The sequence below is a fragment of the Caretta caretta genome, chromosome 15, assembly GCF_965140235.1.
Source record: "Caretta caretta isolate rCarCar2 chromosome 15, rCarCar1.hap1, whole genome shotgun sequence".
NCBI classification, from domain to species: domain Eukaryota; kingdom Metazoa; phylum Chordata; order Testudines; family Cheloniidae; genus Caretta; species Caretta caretta.
The window spans coordinates 28,925,012-28,944,304 of record NC_134220.1 but is presented as its reverse complement, the minus strand read 5'-3'; the positions used below and the strand labels follow the sequence as shown (position 1 = coordinate 28,944,304).

Below are 19,293 nucleotides of genomic sequence, written 5' to 3'. Positions count from 1 at the left end.
CACTCGAGGCACCACCGAGTCTGATTCCCATTGTAAACTGCCGGCTCGTGTGTAAGGCCATTAATAGCTTTGCTATGGAGCTTTCACTGTGCAGCGTGAGGAGCTCTGTGTATTTGGGTCTTGGGGTTTTCACTCCGTTTCCAAGAACATCAGTGGAAAGGATTTTATTACAGGGTGGGCCAGTACCAGGAGGGCCTGGGTCGCAGGCCAGTAACTCTGGTGGCTGCCGTCAGGGGGAACAGGGAGTTTACAAGGGTCGGGCTGTACAGTATGGACAGAGAGAACTTTGTGACTGACCTAATGTGTTGTGCTAACCTTCTCTGCCTTCTCAAAGAGCTGCAGCACTGAAGTCTGTATTACTTAACTCTTTGTTTGCTCAGCACTTACCGCTAACACAAACTGGACAATATTTTGTGCCAAAAATGAAAAGCAGGCATATTTTGCCAGGAAAAAGGGGTGGTTTATCTCTCTAGCCAATGAGTTTTATACACTCATAATGCACCCATCCATGAATCCACAGACTGAAGCTCAGCAGAACTTTTCTGGTGCAATTGGACATCATGCAAAACTCACCTGAATTAGGGTTTTGTTGCAGATCTGAGTTTGGAGGTGCAAGGTGTCAAACTAATGCAAGGAAAGGCTGTTCTTACGGTCTTTTCAGCCTCACAAGAAGCAAGAAGGACCAAAAACGTCACCTGAAAGCTGATTAGCATGAGTTTCCTCGTGCAATTTGTTGACTCTAGAAGCTGAGCTGTTCATCACAACTCTTGAGAGCTTCTCCAAGCCCAAGGGGCTTGTGAGGCTCAAGTAATTAGTTGTTATAATTTTGATGACGTTGATGCTCATCTGCCACAGGAATCTACAAACATGGGTGTGCAGGACTGCTAGGGAGAGGGCGAAGTGGGGAACATTGGTGTCCACTTGTATGCAGGATGACCTATTTTAGATAATGCTTTCCCCCCTACTGTAGTGCCTTATGTATTACTAACAGCTTGGATGTGATCTCTCCAGCAGCTGAGTCTGCTCTGTCCATAGATCATAGACATCAGCAATTTCAGCAGAAGCACACTGGTGAGTTACTAGATTGCGCAAACTCTGGAAGCACTGGAATATTGTTTTGCAGTATTTTTTCCAGTGAGTTAGAATGATCCTGATATCGCAAGTAGCATCTCAAGCGTACCAGTCACTCCTGCTGCTCCGGAAATCCAGTGACTACTAGCACTTAGCCTTTCACTCAGGCTTTGCCTACACCACCAAGTTTTGTCGCCAAAAACTGCCTTTTGGCAACAGAACAGCAAGAGCGTACACAGTACAATGCGACTTTTGTCGGGAAAAATGCCCGGTTTCAGTGACAAAGAACATCCACCCCTCCGAGAGACTTTTTTCTTTTCCCCTCCCTTTATCGTGGACAAAGAGCCAGTGTAGACATTGCTGTTTGTTTTGTCGACAGAACTGGCGTCCCCCAGTATCCCACAATGCCTGCTGGGACTGCTCTGCTCACCGGTTTGATCTCTGCTGCCCTGCAGACATGCACCCCTCCCTTTTCAAAGTTCCGGGAAGTATCTGACAGCTGAGCGTGCGGCTCCGTTGGGGGAACAAAGAGCAAATCGTTAATGTGGAAGGCTCCTGTTCTGCCCTGCACTGGAGCACAGCGGCAGGCAGACTGCTGCTGCAGGGACGGGACTGCTGCGCTGCTTTGACAAGCCTCAGCACGGAGAGCTCCCAGAGCACCTCGGGATGTCGCTCCCGGCAGCTGAGGGGGCTGTGGGAGAACTCGGTGGGAATCCTCCCCAGATGCGCAGCTCTGCCTTCCCGCAATGCTCACTGTGGGATACATACCCACGGCGCATTGCTCACCCTGTCATAGAATCATAGAATCATAGAAAATCAGGGTTGGAAGGGACCCCAGAAGGTCATCTAGTCCAACCCCCTGCTCGAAGCAGGACCAATTCCCAGTTAAATCATCCCAGCCAAGGCTTTGTCAAGCCTGACCGTAAAAACCTCTAAGGAAGGAGATTCTACCACCTCCCTAGGTAACGCATTCCAGTGTTTCACCACCCTCTTAGTGAAAAAGTTTTTCCTAATATCCAATCTAAACCTCCCCCACTGCAACTTGTCGATGATGGTGTCCACAGTGTGGCCATGATCTGCCGACAGAGGGAGCAAGTGTGAACACCCTTCAGTGATTTTTGTTTTGTCGACTGTTGGGTGTCGACATCTGCCTTTCCATGGTTATTTATGGATCTAGTGTCTACAGATTTCCTGCGGGTCACCCTGGAGAAGATTTCTCTGGATGCCGGCTTAGGGCTATGCTGTCAGTTCCCCGGCTTGTCATTTTTTTCTCTTTTCCAATTACACATGCAGGCTTCCTTTAGAGCATCGATTCTAGATGCCAGCCTGGCATTTTCGCTCTCTTTTTGCAATATAGGGAGGTGTTATTTTTGCTTTCACTCTTCTTCTCCTGGCTGCCCCAGTTAGAATTCGTTGCCCTGGCAGTTTGTTCTTAGCAGCATCTGTTCATGGCAGCAGAACTGATCTGCCCTAGGCACGGCTGCTCTTGAACTTGGCCCATGAGGCTCTCCAAGGACATTGCATCCATAACAAGGGGCAGAATGCTCCCGTGGGAGAGAGGGATTGTTCCATTTGCATCGTCACCCAAGGAGCAAAGTGCTTGCCCCAAGGCTGGCAAAACCAGGGAGATTCTGGGTTTGGGTCCCACTGAGGTAACACATCCTTGAACTTCACCAGATGGTTTGTGTTTGCACGGGAAAACTCAAGGGACCTGCCTTTGCAGGCTTTTAACCTGCGTGTGTGTGTGTGTGTGTGTGTTTGGGAGACATTTCTTCTCCCAGTCCCATGCCTTTGCCCCTTACACGTGTAATATCCTGAGCAATCCCTCCCTTTTTTTCTCATTCAGAGCCTTCCTAAAGCACCACTTATTTTGTGTCTCCCAGAAAAGGCATAAATATAGCAATAACATTGTGATTTTCACAGGTTTGTACAGGCGAGGGAGTGCACGCCTGTAACCCTGGCCCTTTGCTCCATCCCCTGTTGCTCCCTGCTTTCCGCCGGTTGCTGCATCCCCTCCTCTTTGCTGCTTTCGTCAATGATGTGGTTGTCAGCTCTTTGGCCAGGAAACCACGTCACGTCGGAGGATTTGCTCTGTGAAGCACCTAGCCCGTTTTGGGGGCAATATCGTCCTTGTCTGACAGTTGCCTTTGAGCTGTCTCTGTGGGTGACATCTCTGTGTCCAGGGCGCGTGTCTGTGTGTGTGTGTGTGTGTGTGTGTGTGTCGAGCTGCTCTGCAAAACACATGTCAGCACGCTGAGGAATATCAACAAAACTCTCGTTTAATAGGCGTTAACCTGAGGATTGCTCTGACAGAGTTTGACAGTCCCTGGACTGCCACATACGAAGAAAAAGGAAACCAGATTGCTTTTCTCTGTCAGGACACAGGCGTCCGATCTCCTAGAAAACCTCAAATGATTGGCTAAAGAAAGAGTTAAAAACTCTGTAGTTACTCCTTACAAAATACATTCAGAGATGAGACCTGGTTTGTAAGCTAAGGCTTCTGCTTGCACCTAGATGACTAAACAGCCAAAGAAAAGAGAAATCAGGAAGGGAAAAAAAAAAAACCCAATGAAAGCAAACCCCGCAGCCCTGATGTTGCTGTCATTTTCCATTTGGCTATGTCTTTTCCTCAGACACATTAAAAAAATATATTTATTTAAATTTTTCCTCTTCTCAATGTAGTTTGCTTTGCTTTCCTGGAATATAGAGATATATAGAGAACTGTGCACTGATTTCTATCAAGATCAAGAGTTAAAAGCCAACTGTCAAGTAACTAACTATAGAAAAAGGCAGAGTACAATATATGGCTTTTGCATCTAATCCAAAGGGGACTCGCAGATTATGTTGGCAGGGTGGGGGAACTGGACTGCAGTGAAGTATTGATCCGGGAATGAACTGGTGGTTTGGAATTTGCTGCAGGACCACACACAGCTCCTAGGAACTTCGGCTTTGCAAAATGATACCTTACTGAAATACACACACACAAATCCTTTGGTTTTTGACTCCTTTTTTTCCGCAGCAAGAACTCAGAGGCGACAGAGTGTCTCTCACAGCTCCCTCTTGGTGTGGCCATGGGTTAGTGTCTGAGTGGGTGTGGGGGCGGGTTGCAGGGAGTGGTCCTGAATTGTTTCCAGCTGGAGTAATTTGTTCCTGATTTTAGCCATCTAAACAGCTCAGCCTCGGGATTTCCTCCCTAAAACTCTCCATCCCTCTCCTCATTCTCTTGTGCACAAGGCACGGTAATGGCTGATGGAAAGCGGAGCAACATCCTTGTTGCTGAACAAATTTCAGGTTAGAGGAGCGACTGCGAACTCATTTCCGAGGTGGGTGCTCAACCCTTCTCGGCAGAGCAGCAGGCTTTGGGAGGAGCGGGAGAGAAGGAGAGTCAAGCAGGCTGAGTAAGAATGGCTGCTCTTATCCTGTTGACTCCAAAAGGCTCCTTGTTGCCTCTCCAGAGATGAAGGGCTTTTTAAAAGGCGGTGAACATCTAGAGTACGAGCTATTCAGCTGCAAGATTTTCAATTACAATTCAGCTAACTAAAGGCCGCATCCTGTCTGCTGTTGCTGTACTGTGGAATCCAAGCCAAATGGGTACCTGATGCATGATTAGCGTAGATCGGTCCAATCCGGACACTGGGGCCTGAACCGTCCCTCCCCCTTGAATTTTGAGGGAGTTTGGATTCACATCTAGATCCAGACTTCACACCTTGGACACACTGAACTGGAACCTCAAATCTGGGGACCCCAGACTCTGGTTGACATGAGGCTCAGATCCAAATTCAACAGCTCTCCAGCACTTGGTGCCCAGCCCCCAAACCATTTGCTCATTTGTAATCCTCCAAAGGACATTGACGTTACCCCTGCTTTACGGCTTACGGGCTGTGGAGGGCAGGGATGGAGGACCCAGCCCTCCATCTCTCCTTCTTGAGAATCATTTTTTCCTCTCCTTCTTTCTGTTCTAATTTTCAGTGGTAATGAATGTCAAATGAGCATGCAAGGGGATCTAATCAGCCTGACAGCTTCAGTGCTAAGCGGCCCTGCAACTACTTCCCCGCCCATGGGTGATTGTCAGCACCAGGGGATGGGTCAGCTGTGAGCGCTTGAGGGAGACCTTGGCTTGCCAGAGGAGAGAGCTGGCGTCTGCGAGGAGGGCAAATGGAAGTGGCTTGTGGTGCCCTTGCACCGACGAAGCAGCAAATATTTGTCTAAAGATAATGGCCCTGTCTGAGATTCTGTGACAAGAATGTCAACAGCCACCGCAGGAGCCTGTCCAGGTCCGGCCACATCTGCTGCCAAAGCCAGTGATAGGAGAGATGATCAGCATCAGCCAGGCCTTAGGCAGGAGGAGGTGGGAAGGACAATACAGCTGGGATGTGGGTGGGGGATGGGGCACGTTTGCTCTTGTTTAAGCCAGTGTAACTCCAGTGTCATTCCTCAGATTTACACTCATGTAACCACGGCCCTGATCCAGCAAAGCGCTTAGGCACATGCTTAACTTTGAGCATGAGAGTAGTGGAATAGGCCCAGTGGGACTGTTCCTGTGTTTACAGCTAAGCAGGTGCCTGAAATCAGTGGTTCTCAGCCTCTTCCATACTCCTCTCCACCCCAATGCCCATCCCATTCGGTCAGGACTTCCCTCCTACTGAGTGATCTAAGAAAATCAAGGTGGTCGTGCCCCCCAGGTTGAGAAGCCATGCATACAGCTAACTATGTGCTAAAGCGCCTTGCTGGATCAGGGCCTGTGAGCTGAATTAGGCCCGGGAAATGCATGGTGAGTTTTACTGTTAATCTCCAGCATTAGCATTACCCCCAAACTCCAAGGAAGGTTATAAATAAAGAAGTAAGTTATTAGGAATGAATGGATCACCGTAAATAATATCAGATGAAATTTTAAATGCCGTGTCTCTGTTCAGCCCTGTTTCAGACTGGAAACCGGAGGCTGCTTCTCCTTCCTGCCATTTCTGAGCATTGTTCGCCACTTTGTAAAGTCTGACAGAGAACGGAAAACGCACCCCGCGTTACAGGAGAGAGAAAACAATAAAGACAGCAGAGGTGAAGCTTTTCAGGTCGCAAACGCCAATTCACAACAGCACGATCCCCAAAGAATTTAGACTCGTCGATGTGTTTGCCAAGGCATCTTCTCAGCGATGACGGGTAACCATTCTTTTTTCTCATGCAGGGAATTCATTAACAGCTAATAGCAGCAGGTGGATAATTCAAAGAAAGCCACCCACTGGGTGGAACTAGGTACTGGCTGGGAAAACCAAGCCTTTCTGTTCTGGTTAGAGTCCGTTCCCCCAAGTGTCATCTTCATCATCTCGGATAATAGTCATCTGGGACCCCTGTGAGGTTTCTGAGTTTCAGAGCCATGTCCACGGTTTTAATGTAAGTGCTGATTGTTTTTCTCATCTCGGGCGTGTAGGGGTCATATTCCAGTTTCCTCAGCCCGGAGCGCTTAAAGTTTCCATCTTTCTGGCCCTCGACACACAAGAGTCTGTCCTCAAACACCCTGGTGCCCAGGAGGCTCACCATCCTCTTCAGTTGGACAAAGAGATCTCGCTTCAGGTCCTCAAAGTGCACCACAAGGACGTTTTTGCCATACTTCAACCAGTCCAGGGTGTGAGTGGCCCACCAGGGGGCGTAATTCTTAACGAATTCTGGCCATTCTGCGAGAAGCAAAGGAAATCCATTAACAACAGTATCAGTCACAGCATGTGTGAAGGCACTAGACACTATGTAGGTCTCTTGTTTACCAATCTATCTATGAGTAATATTATTAATATTATGGTGGCACTTTGCAAGAGTAACAATTCCCCTATCAGGACAAAGACCTCGGCCCCTGACCCAATGGGATTACAAAGCAAAGGTCAAATCCTGGTCTGTTGGACGTCAAAGAGACCTCTCAAGCAGGGCTGGACTGATGCATAGGTGAACTAAGCAGGTGCCAATGCCCTAAATTTGGGGGGAGAAGACCCAAACCTGAGTGGCTCTGTGACCCCTATGGTTGCCTAGGGCCCAGTGATGGGTCAATCCAGCCCAGCTCTCAGGCATGCAAGGAAGGCATGCAAGACTTGGTCTAAGTGTACAAACAGGAAGGGTGCAATTAATGTAGGTGGGAGCTACGACATCAGGACTTCATTACAGGGTGAGGTCTTTAGGAGTGGCATGAAGGAGAGGGGGGAAGAAGTGGCACTCGTGTTGACTGGGTCTGGGAGCCTGTTCCAATCCTGGGGACACTGAGGAGGAGGTCCTGGAGCCAGCAGTGGGGGGAAAGAATTGGAGGGGGCTAACACTTATGCCAGGGGGACGGGGCAGAAATATCTGGAAGGCTGGAGACTCTATAAACATATCAACACGGTGTTATGGACTAGACTGTGTTCTTGACCCTGACTCAGGCTGAAGAAGGGACATATGGTCTTAGTTTCCCCCAGCCCTGTCTGATATGCATCCGTGTCTCTTCCCCAATAAGAGTAAGGAGGAGGGACAAGTGAGAAAGGATCGGATGGGAAATGTAGGTATCAAATAACCTGGCTTGTTTTCTCCCTTCCTGCAGTCCGTTTGTATTCCTTTCGTTTTCCTGGAAGGACACACTGAAGCCCCCCTGTACATGGGGACAGACTCCCTGAAATGTCAGCTTTGTACAGCTGATACCTCCCTTTGAGCCTTAAAGTGAGACCAGCGGTGACACCATGGTATGGCTTGCTCACTGTGTAAGCTTGGCCAATGACCTGCCTTCTCTGTGTCTCATAGCCCATTCTGTAAAAAGGGGATATGAATTATACTGGTTATACTTGCCTAGCTCACTGGGGTGTAACAGGGCATAATTAATGAACGCCTCCAATGTGGGGCAAAAATCTGATCCGTGCTATGGCTGAGATTTCCACACTCAATTCCCATTCATTTGAATTGCAATCGGGCATCCAAATCCTTATCCAGTTTGAAAATCCTGGCATGTGCATATAGGAAAATCCTCTGTAACTGGCCCCACTGTAAAATACAGTGAGATCTTTCAACAACAGGCAGGAGAAGTGTGCACATTATGATGGTGATGAAGGTGATATAAAATTTGCAGATGACACCAAGTTGGAAGGGGAGGGTGGGTTGAAAGCACCGTGGAGGGCAAGATTCAAATTTAAAATGACCTTGATAAATTGGAGAATTGATTTGAAATCAATAAGATGAAATTCTATGAAGATAAGTGCAAAGTGCTTCACTTAGGAAGGAAAAATCAAATGCAGAGCTACAAATTGGGGAATAACTGGCTAGGTGGTGGTACCGCTGAAAAGGATCTGGGGTTTATAGCAGATCACAGTGCGATGCAGTTGTGAAAAAAACTAATGTCGTTCTGGGATGCATTAACAGGGGTATCATATGTAAGACAAAAAGAAAAGGAGTACTTGTGGCACCTTAGAGACTAACCAATTTATTTGAGCATGAGCTTTCGTGAGCTACAGCTCACTTCATCAGATGTGTACCGTGGAAACTGCAGCAGACTTTATATATACACAGAGAATTTGAAACAATACCTCCTCCCACCCCACTGTCCTGCTGGTAATAGCTTATCTAAAGTGATCATCAGGTGGGCCATTTCCAGCACAAATCCAGGTTTTCTCACCCTCCACCCCCCCACCGGTATAGGGTGGTGTTTATGTGACCATTGTTTATTAGCACTGTAGTGTCCAGGAAGTGGATCTCTTGTGTGGACTGGACCAGGCTGAGGTTGGTGGTGGGATGGAAATTGTTGAAATCATGGTGGAATTCCTCAAGGGCTTCTTTTCCATGGGTCCAGATGATGAAGATGTCATCAATATAGCGCAAGTAGAGTAGGGGCTTTAGGGGACGAGAGCTGAGGAAGCGTTGTTCTAAATCAGCCATAAAAATGTTGGCATACTGTGGGGCCATGCGGGTACCCATAGCAGTGCCGCTGATCTGAAGGTATACATTGTCTCCAAATGTGAAATAGTTAAACAATGGTCACATAAACACCACCCTATACCGGAAACCTACTGACCGCTATTCCTACCTGCATGCCTCCAGCTTTCACACTGACCACACCACACGATCCATCGTCTACAGCCAAGCTCTGCGATACAACCGCATTTGCTCCAACCCCTCAGACAGAGACAAACACCTACAAGATCTCTGTCAAGCTTTCTTACAACTACAATACCCACCTGCAGAAGTAAAGAAACAGATTGATAGAGCCAGAAGAGTTCCCAGAAGTTACCTACTACAGGACAGGCCTAACAAAGAAAATAACAGAATGCCACTAGCGGTCACCTTCAGCCCCCAACTAAAACCCCTCCAACGCATTATTAAGGATCTACAACCTATCCTAAAGGATGACCCAGCACTCTCACAAGTCTTGGGAGACAGGCCAGTCCTTGCCTACAGACAGCCCCGCAACCTGAAGCAAATACTCACCAACAACCACATACCACACAACAGAACCACTAACCCAGGAACTTATCCTTGCAACAAAGCCCGTTGCCAATTGTGCCCACATATCTATTCAGGGGACACCATCACAGGGCCTAATAACATCAGCCACACTATCAGAGGCTCGTTCACCTGCACATCCACCAATGTGATATATGCCATCATGTGCCAGCAATGCCCCTCTGCCATGTACATTGGTCAAACTGGACAGTCTCTACGTAAAAGAATAAATGGACACAAATCAGATGTCAAGAATTATAACATTCATAAACCAGTCGGAGAACACTTCAATCTCTCTGGTCACGCAATCACAGACATGAAGGTCGCTATCTTAAAACAAAAAAACTTCAAATCCAGACTCCAGCGAGAAACTGCTGAATTGGAATTCATTTGCAAATTGGATACTATTAATTTAGGCTTAAATAGAGACTGGGAGTGGCTAAGTCATTATGCAAGGTAGCCTGTTTCCTCTTGTTTTTTCCTACCCCCCCCCCCCCCCCCCAGATGTTCTGGTTTAACTTGGATTTAAACTTGGAGAGTGGTCAGTTTAGATGAGCTGTTACCAGCAGGAGAGTGAGTTTGTGTGTGTATGGGGGTGGGGGGGATGTGAGAAAACCTGGATTTATGCAGGAAATAGCCCGACTTGATTATGTAAAGAGTTGTCACTTTGGATGGGCTAGCACCAGCAGGAGAGTGAATTTGTGTGGGGGGGTGGAGGGTGAGAAAACCTGGATTTGTGCTGGAAATGGCCCACCTGATGATCACTTTAGATAAGCTATTACCAGCAGGACAGTGGGGTGGGAGGAGGTATTGTTTCATATTCTCTGTGTATATATAAAGTCTGCTGCAGTTTCCACGGTACACATCTGATGAAGTGAGCTGTAGCTCACGAAAGCTCATGCTCAAATAAATTGGTTAGTCTCTAAGGTGCCACAAGTACTCCTTTTCTTTTTGCGAATACAGACTAACACGGCTGTTACTCTGAAACCTGTCATATGTAAGACACAGGAGGTAATTGTCCTGCTGTACTCAGCACCAGTGTTCCCTCTAATTTTTTACCTCCATGTGTGTAATTAATTTTGTTATGTGCACCAATATGGAGGTGATGTGTGGGGGAACTTAGCTCAGCACTGGTGAGGCCTCAGCTGGAGTTCTCTGTCCAATTCTGGGCACCACACTTTAGGAAAGATGTGGACAAACTGGAGAGAGTCCAGAGGACAGCAACAAAAATGATCAAAGGTTTAGAAACCCTGACCTGCGAGGGAAGGTTAAACAAATCGGGCATGTTGAGTCTTGAGAAAAGAAGACTGAGGTGGGGGGTGGGGAAACCTGAGAACAGTCTTCAAATAGGTTAAGGGCTGTTATAAAGAGGAGGGTGATCAATTGTTCTCCATGTCCACTGAAGGTAGGACAAGTAGTAATGGGCTAAATCTACAGCAAGGGAGATTTAGGTTAGATATTTGGGAAAAGTTTCTAACTATAAGGGTGGTTAAGCTCTGGAATAAGCTTCCAAGGGAGGTTGTAGAATCCCCATTATAGGAGGTGTTTAAGAACAGGTTGAACAAACACCTGTCAGGGATAGTCGAGGTTTATTCGGTCCTGCCTCAGTGCAGGTGGCTGGATTTGATGACTCTCCAGGTCCCTTCCAGCCCCACATTTCTATAATTCGGTGTGATTTTTACTACTGTAAGAGCTGCAGTATTTTTAACAAGCGCGGGGGTGCTCTTTTGTTCATGTCTCTGACAACTGTGAACTGTCATGTTTCTAAACTTAACGGCCCTCCTTACAGAACTAAACTGATCCCACATTCCTACCCTGTTGAAATGGTGTTTTCTTGCTGTTAATGGCCTCGTGTTTTTCCAGTCATGGTTGAGTCACTCTCTGCAGCACATCTGCTGAGGAGGAGTCTTTCCATACAGCATGCAAACTTCATGCATGTCATATGCATCACGACAGATTTCAGAGTAACAGCCATATTAGTCTGTATTCGCAAAAAGAAAAGGAGGACTTGTGGCACCTTAGAGACTAACCAATTTATTTGAGCATAAGCTTTCGTGAGCTACAGCTCACTTCATCGGATGCATACTGTATGCCACAAGTACTCCTTTTCTATATGCATCACATAACCTTGCTGACCTTGCCGGATTGATCTTTACCAAAATCTCCTAAAACTGGCTTTAAGTCTGAAACTTCTCTTCTGTAGCCCAGTATCTTTTCCCCTTGTAGCTTCCCTCGACTCTGCTGAGATGCTGCTTGCTTCTAAAGTCAATGGGGCTGACTCACTTTCTGAACACAGAACTGGTATAATTTCCATGACAACAATGTCATGTGAGCTGGAAATCTCAGCTACTGAGGCAAGGTAATGCTTGCCTTCTTTTCACTTCTACTGTCAGTGGCAACCACTTCAAGTCCCCCCCGCCTCCTCCCCTCCGGGCATTTAATCAGCCTTGACTCTGCATTTCTTCAGGCCACTTGGGCTCTCTGGGTTTAATCAAAGTGGCTATTACCACCTGTCACTCCTGAAATTGAATGCAAACAGTCTGTCTAATCACGGAGTTTTGAGGTTGACTTTATAGTTTCAATTCTTTCCCTTGGACAACTGTAAATAAAAATGGGCCCCATGTGTGTGTGTGTTTGAGAGAGAGAGAGAGATACTAAATGTGGTGTTTTCTGATCCTCAACACCAGGAGTAGTTCAGCAAAATGGCTCTGAAAGAAATGACAATAGGCCCTGTCGATAAACTTCCACAAAGGTCTTTGGCTGGTGATTGATAATATCCTCAGTGAGCTCAACTAGTCATCTGATTCCTAGGCTCACTTCACGCGCTTCCTACTAAAAATCTTTCCGTTATTCCCAAGGTCTCTCGCTAATTGATCCCCACATTAAAATCAGGTGATAAAAAGGATAATGAAACACCAATAATAAGCTGTGATTCTGCTGAAACTGTAATACACATGTATCTTATGATGCATAAAAGCTCTGGGTATGTGCTCCTTCCTCTTGTCCTCCTTGAGGAACCAATGCCTGATTAATAGCTTAACTGTATTTAATTCCCCAAAGAATCATTAAAGACGGTATCTGTTTCATTAAGCAGATACAGGACAATTCACCTTGTGTAATCATATCACATAAAACTTTGCTTTGGAACCACTCCAGGGATATCATAAAATTAATGTCACGGAACAAAATACTGATTTCAAAGAGCCTTCAGCCCAGGCTGGTGAAAAGCCCAGCTGCAACCAGGAGGGAAAGAAAAGATCAGCAGCTATATTCAACAACAGCAGCAGCCAGGAGAAGCCAAGCAAGGTCTCATCCCCTCACATGCAGTTGTTCAGATAATTCTGATAGTGCCTTACATGCCCACTGCATTTGCTCAGACAGGGAGCTGCCATACTTCCATTTTTGAAAGTTGGGTTGGTATCCTAGTCACAGCGATAAGCTCCCCTTAGACGGGTGGATGTAGATTCCTCTGCCACTCACACCGGTGTAGATTTGGGCCACTGCAGTGAGCTGAGTCACTCCAGTTCCACAGCGTGGTGTGACCAAGGTCACAGTCTGGCCCGTTCGACTCAACGGCCTAGAAGTCACTTGCTGAGTGAGAGGTTCATAGATTGTAAAGCCAGAGAGGAGCTCTGCAATCAGCTAGTCTGACCTCCAGCATAACAGAGGCCATAGGACTTCCCTGAATTAATTCCTGTTTGAGCTAGAGTAGATCTTTTAGAAAACTACCCAATCTTGATAAGAACCCACCTCAACTCTTGGGAAATTGTTCCAATCATTAATTACCCTCACCATTAAAAAATTGTCCACCTTATTTGCAGTCTGAATATGCCTACCTTTGATTTCCAGCCCTTGGATCTTGTTACATCTTTGTCTGCTAGACTGACATGCCATTATCAGATGTTTGTTCCCCATGTAGGAACCTATACGGTGTGCTCAAGTCACCCCTCACCCTTCTCAGTGTTCCAAGAGTGACTGAAAATCACCATTCATGGTCCAGCAAAGCCCTTCCACACCATCTCAGGTTCTAGTCTACTCAGACATATTTCCACAGGTGAGGCCAAAGCACCTTCTTAGGGCAGAGCAGGTCTTTGGTCAAATCCCATTGTTGGCAGAGGGGAATTTGTAAGTCAAAGCTTGAAACGGCGGAGGGGCTTTCACAGAGATTTTGGCCGCACAAAACGTCACCTTGCTGGGAGTCAACTGCTGGTGTATTTCTGTGAAATACATATTCACCTAATTCAGAGCTGGGTGGAAAAACTCATCATTGGCATGATGGCGCTGATTCAGGAAAGCACTTAGGCTCATTTCACGCAGGTCCTGAAATGCCCTTCCTGATCTGGGACCTAAAATGCCCTCCCTGTTGGCACTCACAGCCTTTAGGACTGGATTGGCCCTGGGGAGTGAGCTCCTCTTTCAGCCATTGCGGGGGGTTCTCTCTTTGGGGCCGACTGAGCCATGTTGGTGAGGGAAGTTGCAGTAGAGTGACACACAGAAAACAAGAGGAATCCAGTCTCCAGGGTCTGTCTGCGCTGACCAGTGCATAGACAGAGCATACGATGCTTGAACATGATGCAGAGATCCTTATGAGAAAAGTAAAAACCAAGAAGATCCTGTTTCTATTGGTCATTTTCATATCCAGCCAGTTAGGCCTTTCCTTTGTTTGCTTTTAATGATAGGGAACAAGGTACCAGTGGCAGTCCCTGGTCTGCCACTACATACAGACACACATGATTTGGATGCATAAATGTAGCCCCATGGTGAAGGGTTAAAGGTAGGCTTTCCTGGGGGCTAGCTCAGAGGGCAAATGCCATGGAGGATGACTTTAATTTTAAATTAAAATTAATTTAATTCATTTTAAATTTATGCTTAAAATTAAAGTCATGTCTGACATGAAATAAGTTGGGTGTCCATAACTCAGTGGCAAGAGAAAGGCCAATAGCTCGGTCAGGAAAGAAAAACAACCAGTGCCCTACGTGTGGCCAAACTGACAGTCGCGGCTGAGGAAAGGCCACGGATTAAACTAGCAAAGAAAATGTAATCATCTCTCTCTTCCCATGAAGAGTCGCTCCCCCTTCCTTCGGCCCGGAGGCCATGGCTGTGGGAAGAATGAGCAATGCTACAGCTGTCTGTGCCGCACAGGAGGCTGCGTCGATAAGGGACTCCCATTCTTCGGGATTTACGGGGAAGTAACAAAATGCTGGCTCACCCTTTTGTTTTAATCTATGGCTCCGGAGCATTCCAGACAAGAGGCCTCTTAAAAGGGTGAGCGGTGTCTTCCTCCACCTTTCATCTTAGGGACTTATCTGGCCCCCTTCACTGCAGTATCTGAGTGCCTCACAATCGTTACTGTTTTTGTTGCACAAGACCCCTGTGAGGCAGAGCCATGCTGTTTTCCCCATTGCACAGAGCGGGACCTGAGGCACAGACAGGCTAAGTGAGTTGCCCATGGTCACATAGGCAGTGTTGCCCAGTGGATAGTGGACTAGGACCCACGAGCCCTGGGTTCTATTCCTGCTTCTGCCATTGGCTGGTGGCAAGTCACTTCTCCTCTCTATGCCTCAGTTTTCCCATCCCTAGAATGGGGATAATCGGATTGACCCTCCCTTGTAATGCACTTTAAGCTCTATGGATGAAAAGTGCTAGATAGGAACAAGGTATTATTGTTATTAGTCTATTGCAGGGCAGGTACTTGCACCAAGGTTCAAAGGTTGTTATCCTCAAGGAGCTGGTTCCCATTCAGGATAACAGCCCTACCACTGCTACCAACATATGGAATTATTCCTTTCACGTGGTAGAGGCTTGTGCTTTAGTGGTTACACAGAGTGGCGGGCAGGAGCCGGAGGGGGGACATGCCACTGCTTCCAGGAGCTGCTTGAGGTAAGAGCCGCCTGGAGCCTGCACCCCTGAATCCCCCCCGTGACCCAACCCCCTTCCCCAGCCCTGATCCCCCTCCCATCCTCTGCACCCCTCAGTCCCAGCCTGGAGCACCCTCCTACACCCCAAACCCCTCATCCCCAGCCCTACCCCAGAGTCTGCACCCCCAGCCAGAGCCCTCACCCCCCTGCACCTCTGCCCCAGCCCGCAGCCCCCTCCTGAGTGGTCAGCCGTATAATTTATGGGGACCTAATGGTACCAAGCAGGAGATCAGGAAATGGGGGCAAGTTTTTCACCACTCTCATTCCGTTGCTGGAGAGGGAGACTGGGCTGGAATGTGAGCTGCCAAGTGAGAACTGGACCACAAAACTGCAGGGTCCCAAACATGCCTACAGCTGACCTTGGCTGATTCTGCAGTTAGAATAGTTTGGAGAACTAGCTGGTATATTTCTCTCCAGCCTTTCCCCTTCAACCCTTCGGGGAAACAATCACTTGTAGTAAAAAAGAAAAATCTGCGCTAGTGCCCCGACTCCAATTCCCTCTCTGCCTCTCTCCTTTCCACTGCAGCAATCCTGAGCAGAGATTAATAGAACACACATGGATGCCAATTGCAATGAAAGCAGCCTTTCTTCACTGCACTGTTTCATAGTTATTGACAGAACCATAACTCTGTAATATTAGGTCCTGTGTTTCTAAACCTGCTCGGCACTAAGACATATTTTCCCATTTTTACTGGACTCACTGGTACTCTGGCACTTGGAATCAGCAGTGCGACTGCCTTGCAAGTCCCCCATTGAACGGGGAATGCTTTGGGACAGGTATCCAGGAGCGGGCAAAGCTGAGTGAATGATTTCCAATAGATAATTCCTATGACAAATGTTGCCTTCTTTTCGGTTTGCACCATGGTTAAATTGATTCTCTATTCAGATTTATCGGTGAATTTCTGCAGAGAATAATTTTTGCTCTGCAGGTTATTTGTTAAGAGTTTACTGCAAATATTCAGAATGGGTAAAATTCACCCCTGGGCAGAAGCCACTTGTTGTCCACTTCAGCCCTCAAACAAGGGCTTAAGTAATGCCGAGGCACTGTGTGCTGCCCGCTCTGCAGAGGGATATAGTGCATCTGGTTTGCAGTGTGTTGACTATTCTATGAATTCTGGTTTTGTCCTCTGATGGGATGAGTCAGGTAACTAAGCAACACAGTGCTAGTCCCAAAATTCCACCAACAGGACAGTCCAGTAGGAAATGTTGCTCTTCATGAGTATTCATGCTGGTAAAGATGAAGTGCTTGAGCTTTCATGGAGAGTGAACTTGAAAGGTTTGCAGTTCTATAGATTCACAGATTTCCAGGCCAGAAGGGACCACTGCAATCACCTAGTCTGACTTCCTGCATAACGCAGGCAAAGGGTTTCGCCCTCTATTTCCTGTCTCAGACCCACATCTTGTCATTGATCCATTGCGTACCCTTTAGAAAGCCATCCGTTCTTGATGTAAAGACATCGAGTGATGATGGGGACTCCACCACGTCCCTTGGCAAGTTGTTCCACCAGTTAATTACCCTCACTGATACAAATATGTGTCTTATTTAGAGCACAGGGTGGCATATTTTGACTTAAATCCAAATCGAAATTAGTTTTTGCGTTGGAGAGAGTATTTGTGGACAGATTTTTCCCACCTTCTCCTCAGCTTTGTGTGTTGATTGTTCTAACACCTCAGATAAGCTTCTCTGAGGCTTCCTCTCTCCACATTCTCTGTGCAGTATAATTATTGCTAAGATAATCAGTGAATCATGCTGAGCGCTCTACCTGACTGGCACAAACTTACACAGAGAAATTTCTGGAACAGTTAGCTATCCCAGACCAGCATGTTAAAGAAAAAGGTTTCAAGTGTGGATACAGTGAGGGGAGGCATGGAAATATGCACATGCTCACTGGACCCGAAAACCTGCCCACGTGTACATAGTGAAACCTGCAAATGACCCCATTGGTGCAGATCGGGGAATGGCCTGCCTGGCTACCTGTTGACAGTTGCCCTTCCCTGAGCTACACAAACTGAGCAGGGCTATGCAGGAATTTTGTCCCCTAAACATCAACAGTGGAGGGAGAAATGGACAACTGCCTTTGTCCTGTATCCTTCTGAAGGAGTCATCCCGTATTGCTTGGTGTGATTCTGATCTCACTTGCGTGGACATAAATCCAAGAGAACCCCAGTGACTTCAGTGGGGTAGCTCTGGATAATTGAAAATAAAATCCAGCCTGCTATCTCTGACAGTCATTTGAAGGAGAGCAGCAGATGGGGCTGCCCGGATGGGTATCCAAAAACCTACCACTCGTGGTTCCAGATAGCACTGTTGTCAGCACCCTCAGCACAGAGACCAGGGCATGGAGACACATACTCCAAAGAAAGACTCAGCACCCCGTCATGCCTGAATTCCCTCAGCCTTCACATCAGTCCTAGAGGGGGGCCTAAACTGCTAAAATGTAACCCCAGAGGTGAGCACAAGATGGGCTGTTATTTTAGAAGATCTGCTGCAGTTCAAACAGCCATGAATGCTGGGACGCTCTATGGCTTCTGTCACGCAGGTCAGGCTAGATGATCAATGTGGTCTCTTCTGAACCTATGAACTGCCCCAGACTGAGGGCTAGATAGTGACTTGGTTCATGTCCCCCGGGGGGGGGGGTATGGCAGAGCACAAGCCCCCCTTACACACCTGCATCGGCTACCCAGACCTTGCTTCCAAGACACACAAGCCCCGGCTACTCCCTTGTGGCACAAATGGGTGAGGAGTAGATGGAGACAAGGCTCCACCCCCTCCACCTCCCGGGCACAGATGAGCTGGTGTGAAATGGTGTTATGATTTGTTACTGGCCTAAGTCAACAGCAAATCGCTACTGCCCCAGAGCCAATGGGGAAACAATTCCTCCTGGGACAGCACCCCTGACGCACCACCCTGTGCTCAGAGCTGTGTCGAAAAAGGCAGAATCTCTCCCCAAGTTTGGCTTGCAGTCGGAGCTGGGGTTTTGCTCTGGGCATGTCTCTGGTATTGGTGGCATTGCAATGAGGCGAGAGAGAGCGAGCATTTTAGTGCATGTGGCAATAATGAAATCCAGGCACATACCAACAACGCAAAAAGAGATCCCCTTAAATAAACTCTGAATTAAGGGTAGCAGATGTTCAATCAAGCTAAATATTTTAACTCTTTCCAATGAAGTCAATTTCACAACAGCAATTTGTAAATTGCTATAATTAACAAGCATCTACAATATGTGTCTGTGCATGGATGGAAAAGGTGCTTTCTCTGGAGCAGCTGGGTGTGCAGAATTAAAAGGCTGCAACTGATTTGTCTAGCAGGGAGGATTCTCTCCTGCTGGGGCTCCCACATGGAATGTCCAGTCACTCAGGGGGAAAGATCATCAAATCGTAAGAGAATAATTAGCCACATGTCATGGCCAGGTATTTTATGGCATCATCCTGATAACAGTGATTTCTGCAAGGAGGCCAGGCCCCTTTCTGAGAGCAGCTCTGGCTTCAGAGGGGAAAACCCTGGAGGATTTCTCCTTCATTCTACCAAGCAGAGATTCAGGGCCATGTCGGAGTGTATTTGGGAAAGCAAGGCCTCCCAATGGGCTCTTACAAGCATTTCAGTCCCACGGGTTAGTAGAGTGTTGAAAGAAGAAAAGGAGTACTTGTGGCACCTTAGAGACTAAGTGCCACAAGTACTCCTTTTCTTTTTGCGAATACAGACTAACACGGCTGTTCCTCTGAAACCTGTCATTATGTAGAGTGTTGAAGTTAGGCTGGGCTTGTGTACAAGCACTGGATGGTACCTGGATGAAGGTGCTTTTGCCTTAATGAGCTACTTGTTTTGGTTTAACACCACAGGGAAAGGCAGCCCTGGCAGGGGCAT

General features: G+C 47.3%; 1 protein-coding gene across 1 annotated transcript in view; it reads right to left on the bottom strand.

Annotated features, from left to right (window-relative positions):
• Positions 1 to 3,332: 3,332 nt before the first annotated feature.
• The window catches only part of WSCD2 (WSC domain containing 2), a 135,425-nt gene continuing 119,464 nt past the window's right edge, over positions 3,333 to 19,293 (bottom strand). Inside the window, exon 9 of the mRNA XM_048821187.2 lies at positions 3,333 to 6,737. Within this exon, the coding sequence (XP_048677144.1) occupies positions 6,385 to 6,737 (353 nt within the window). The 3' untranslated portion in view covers positions 3,333 to 6,384. The remainder of the gene's footprint in view (positions 6,738 to 19,293) is intronic.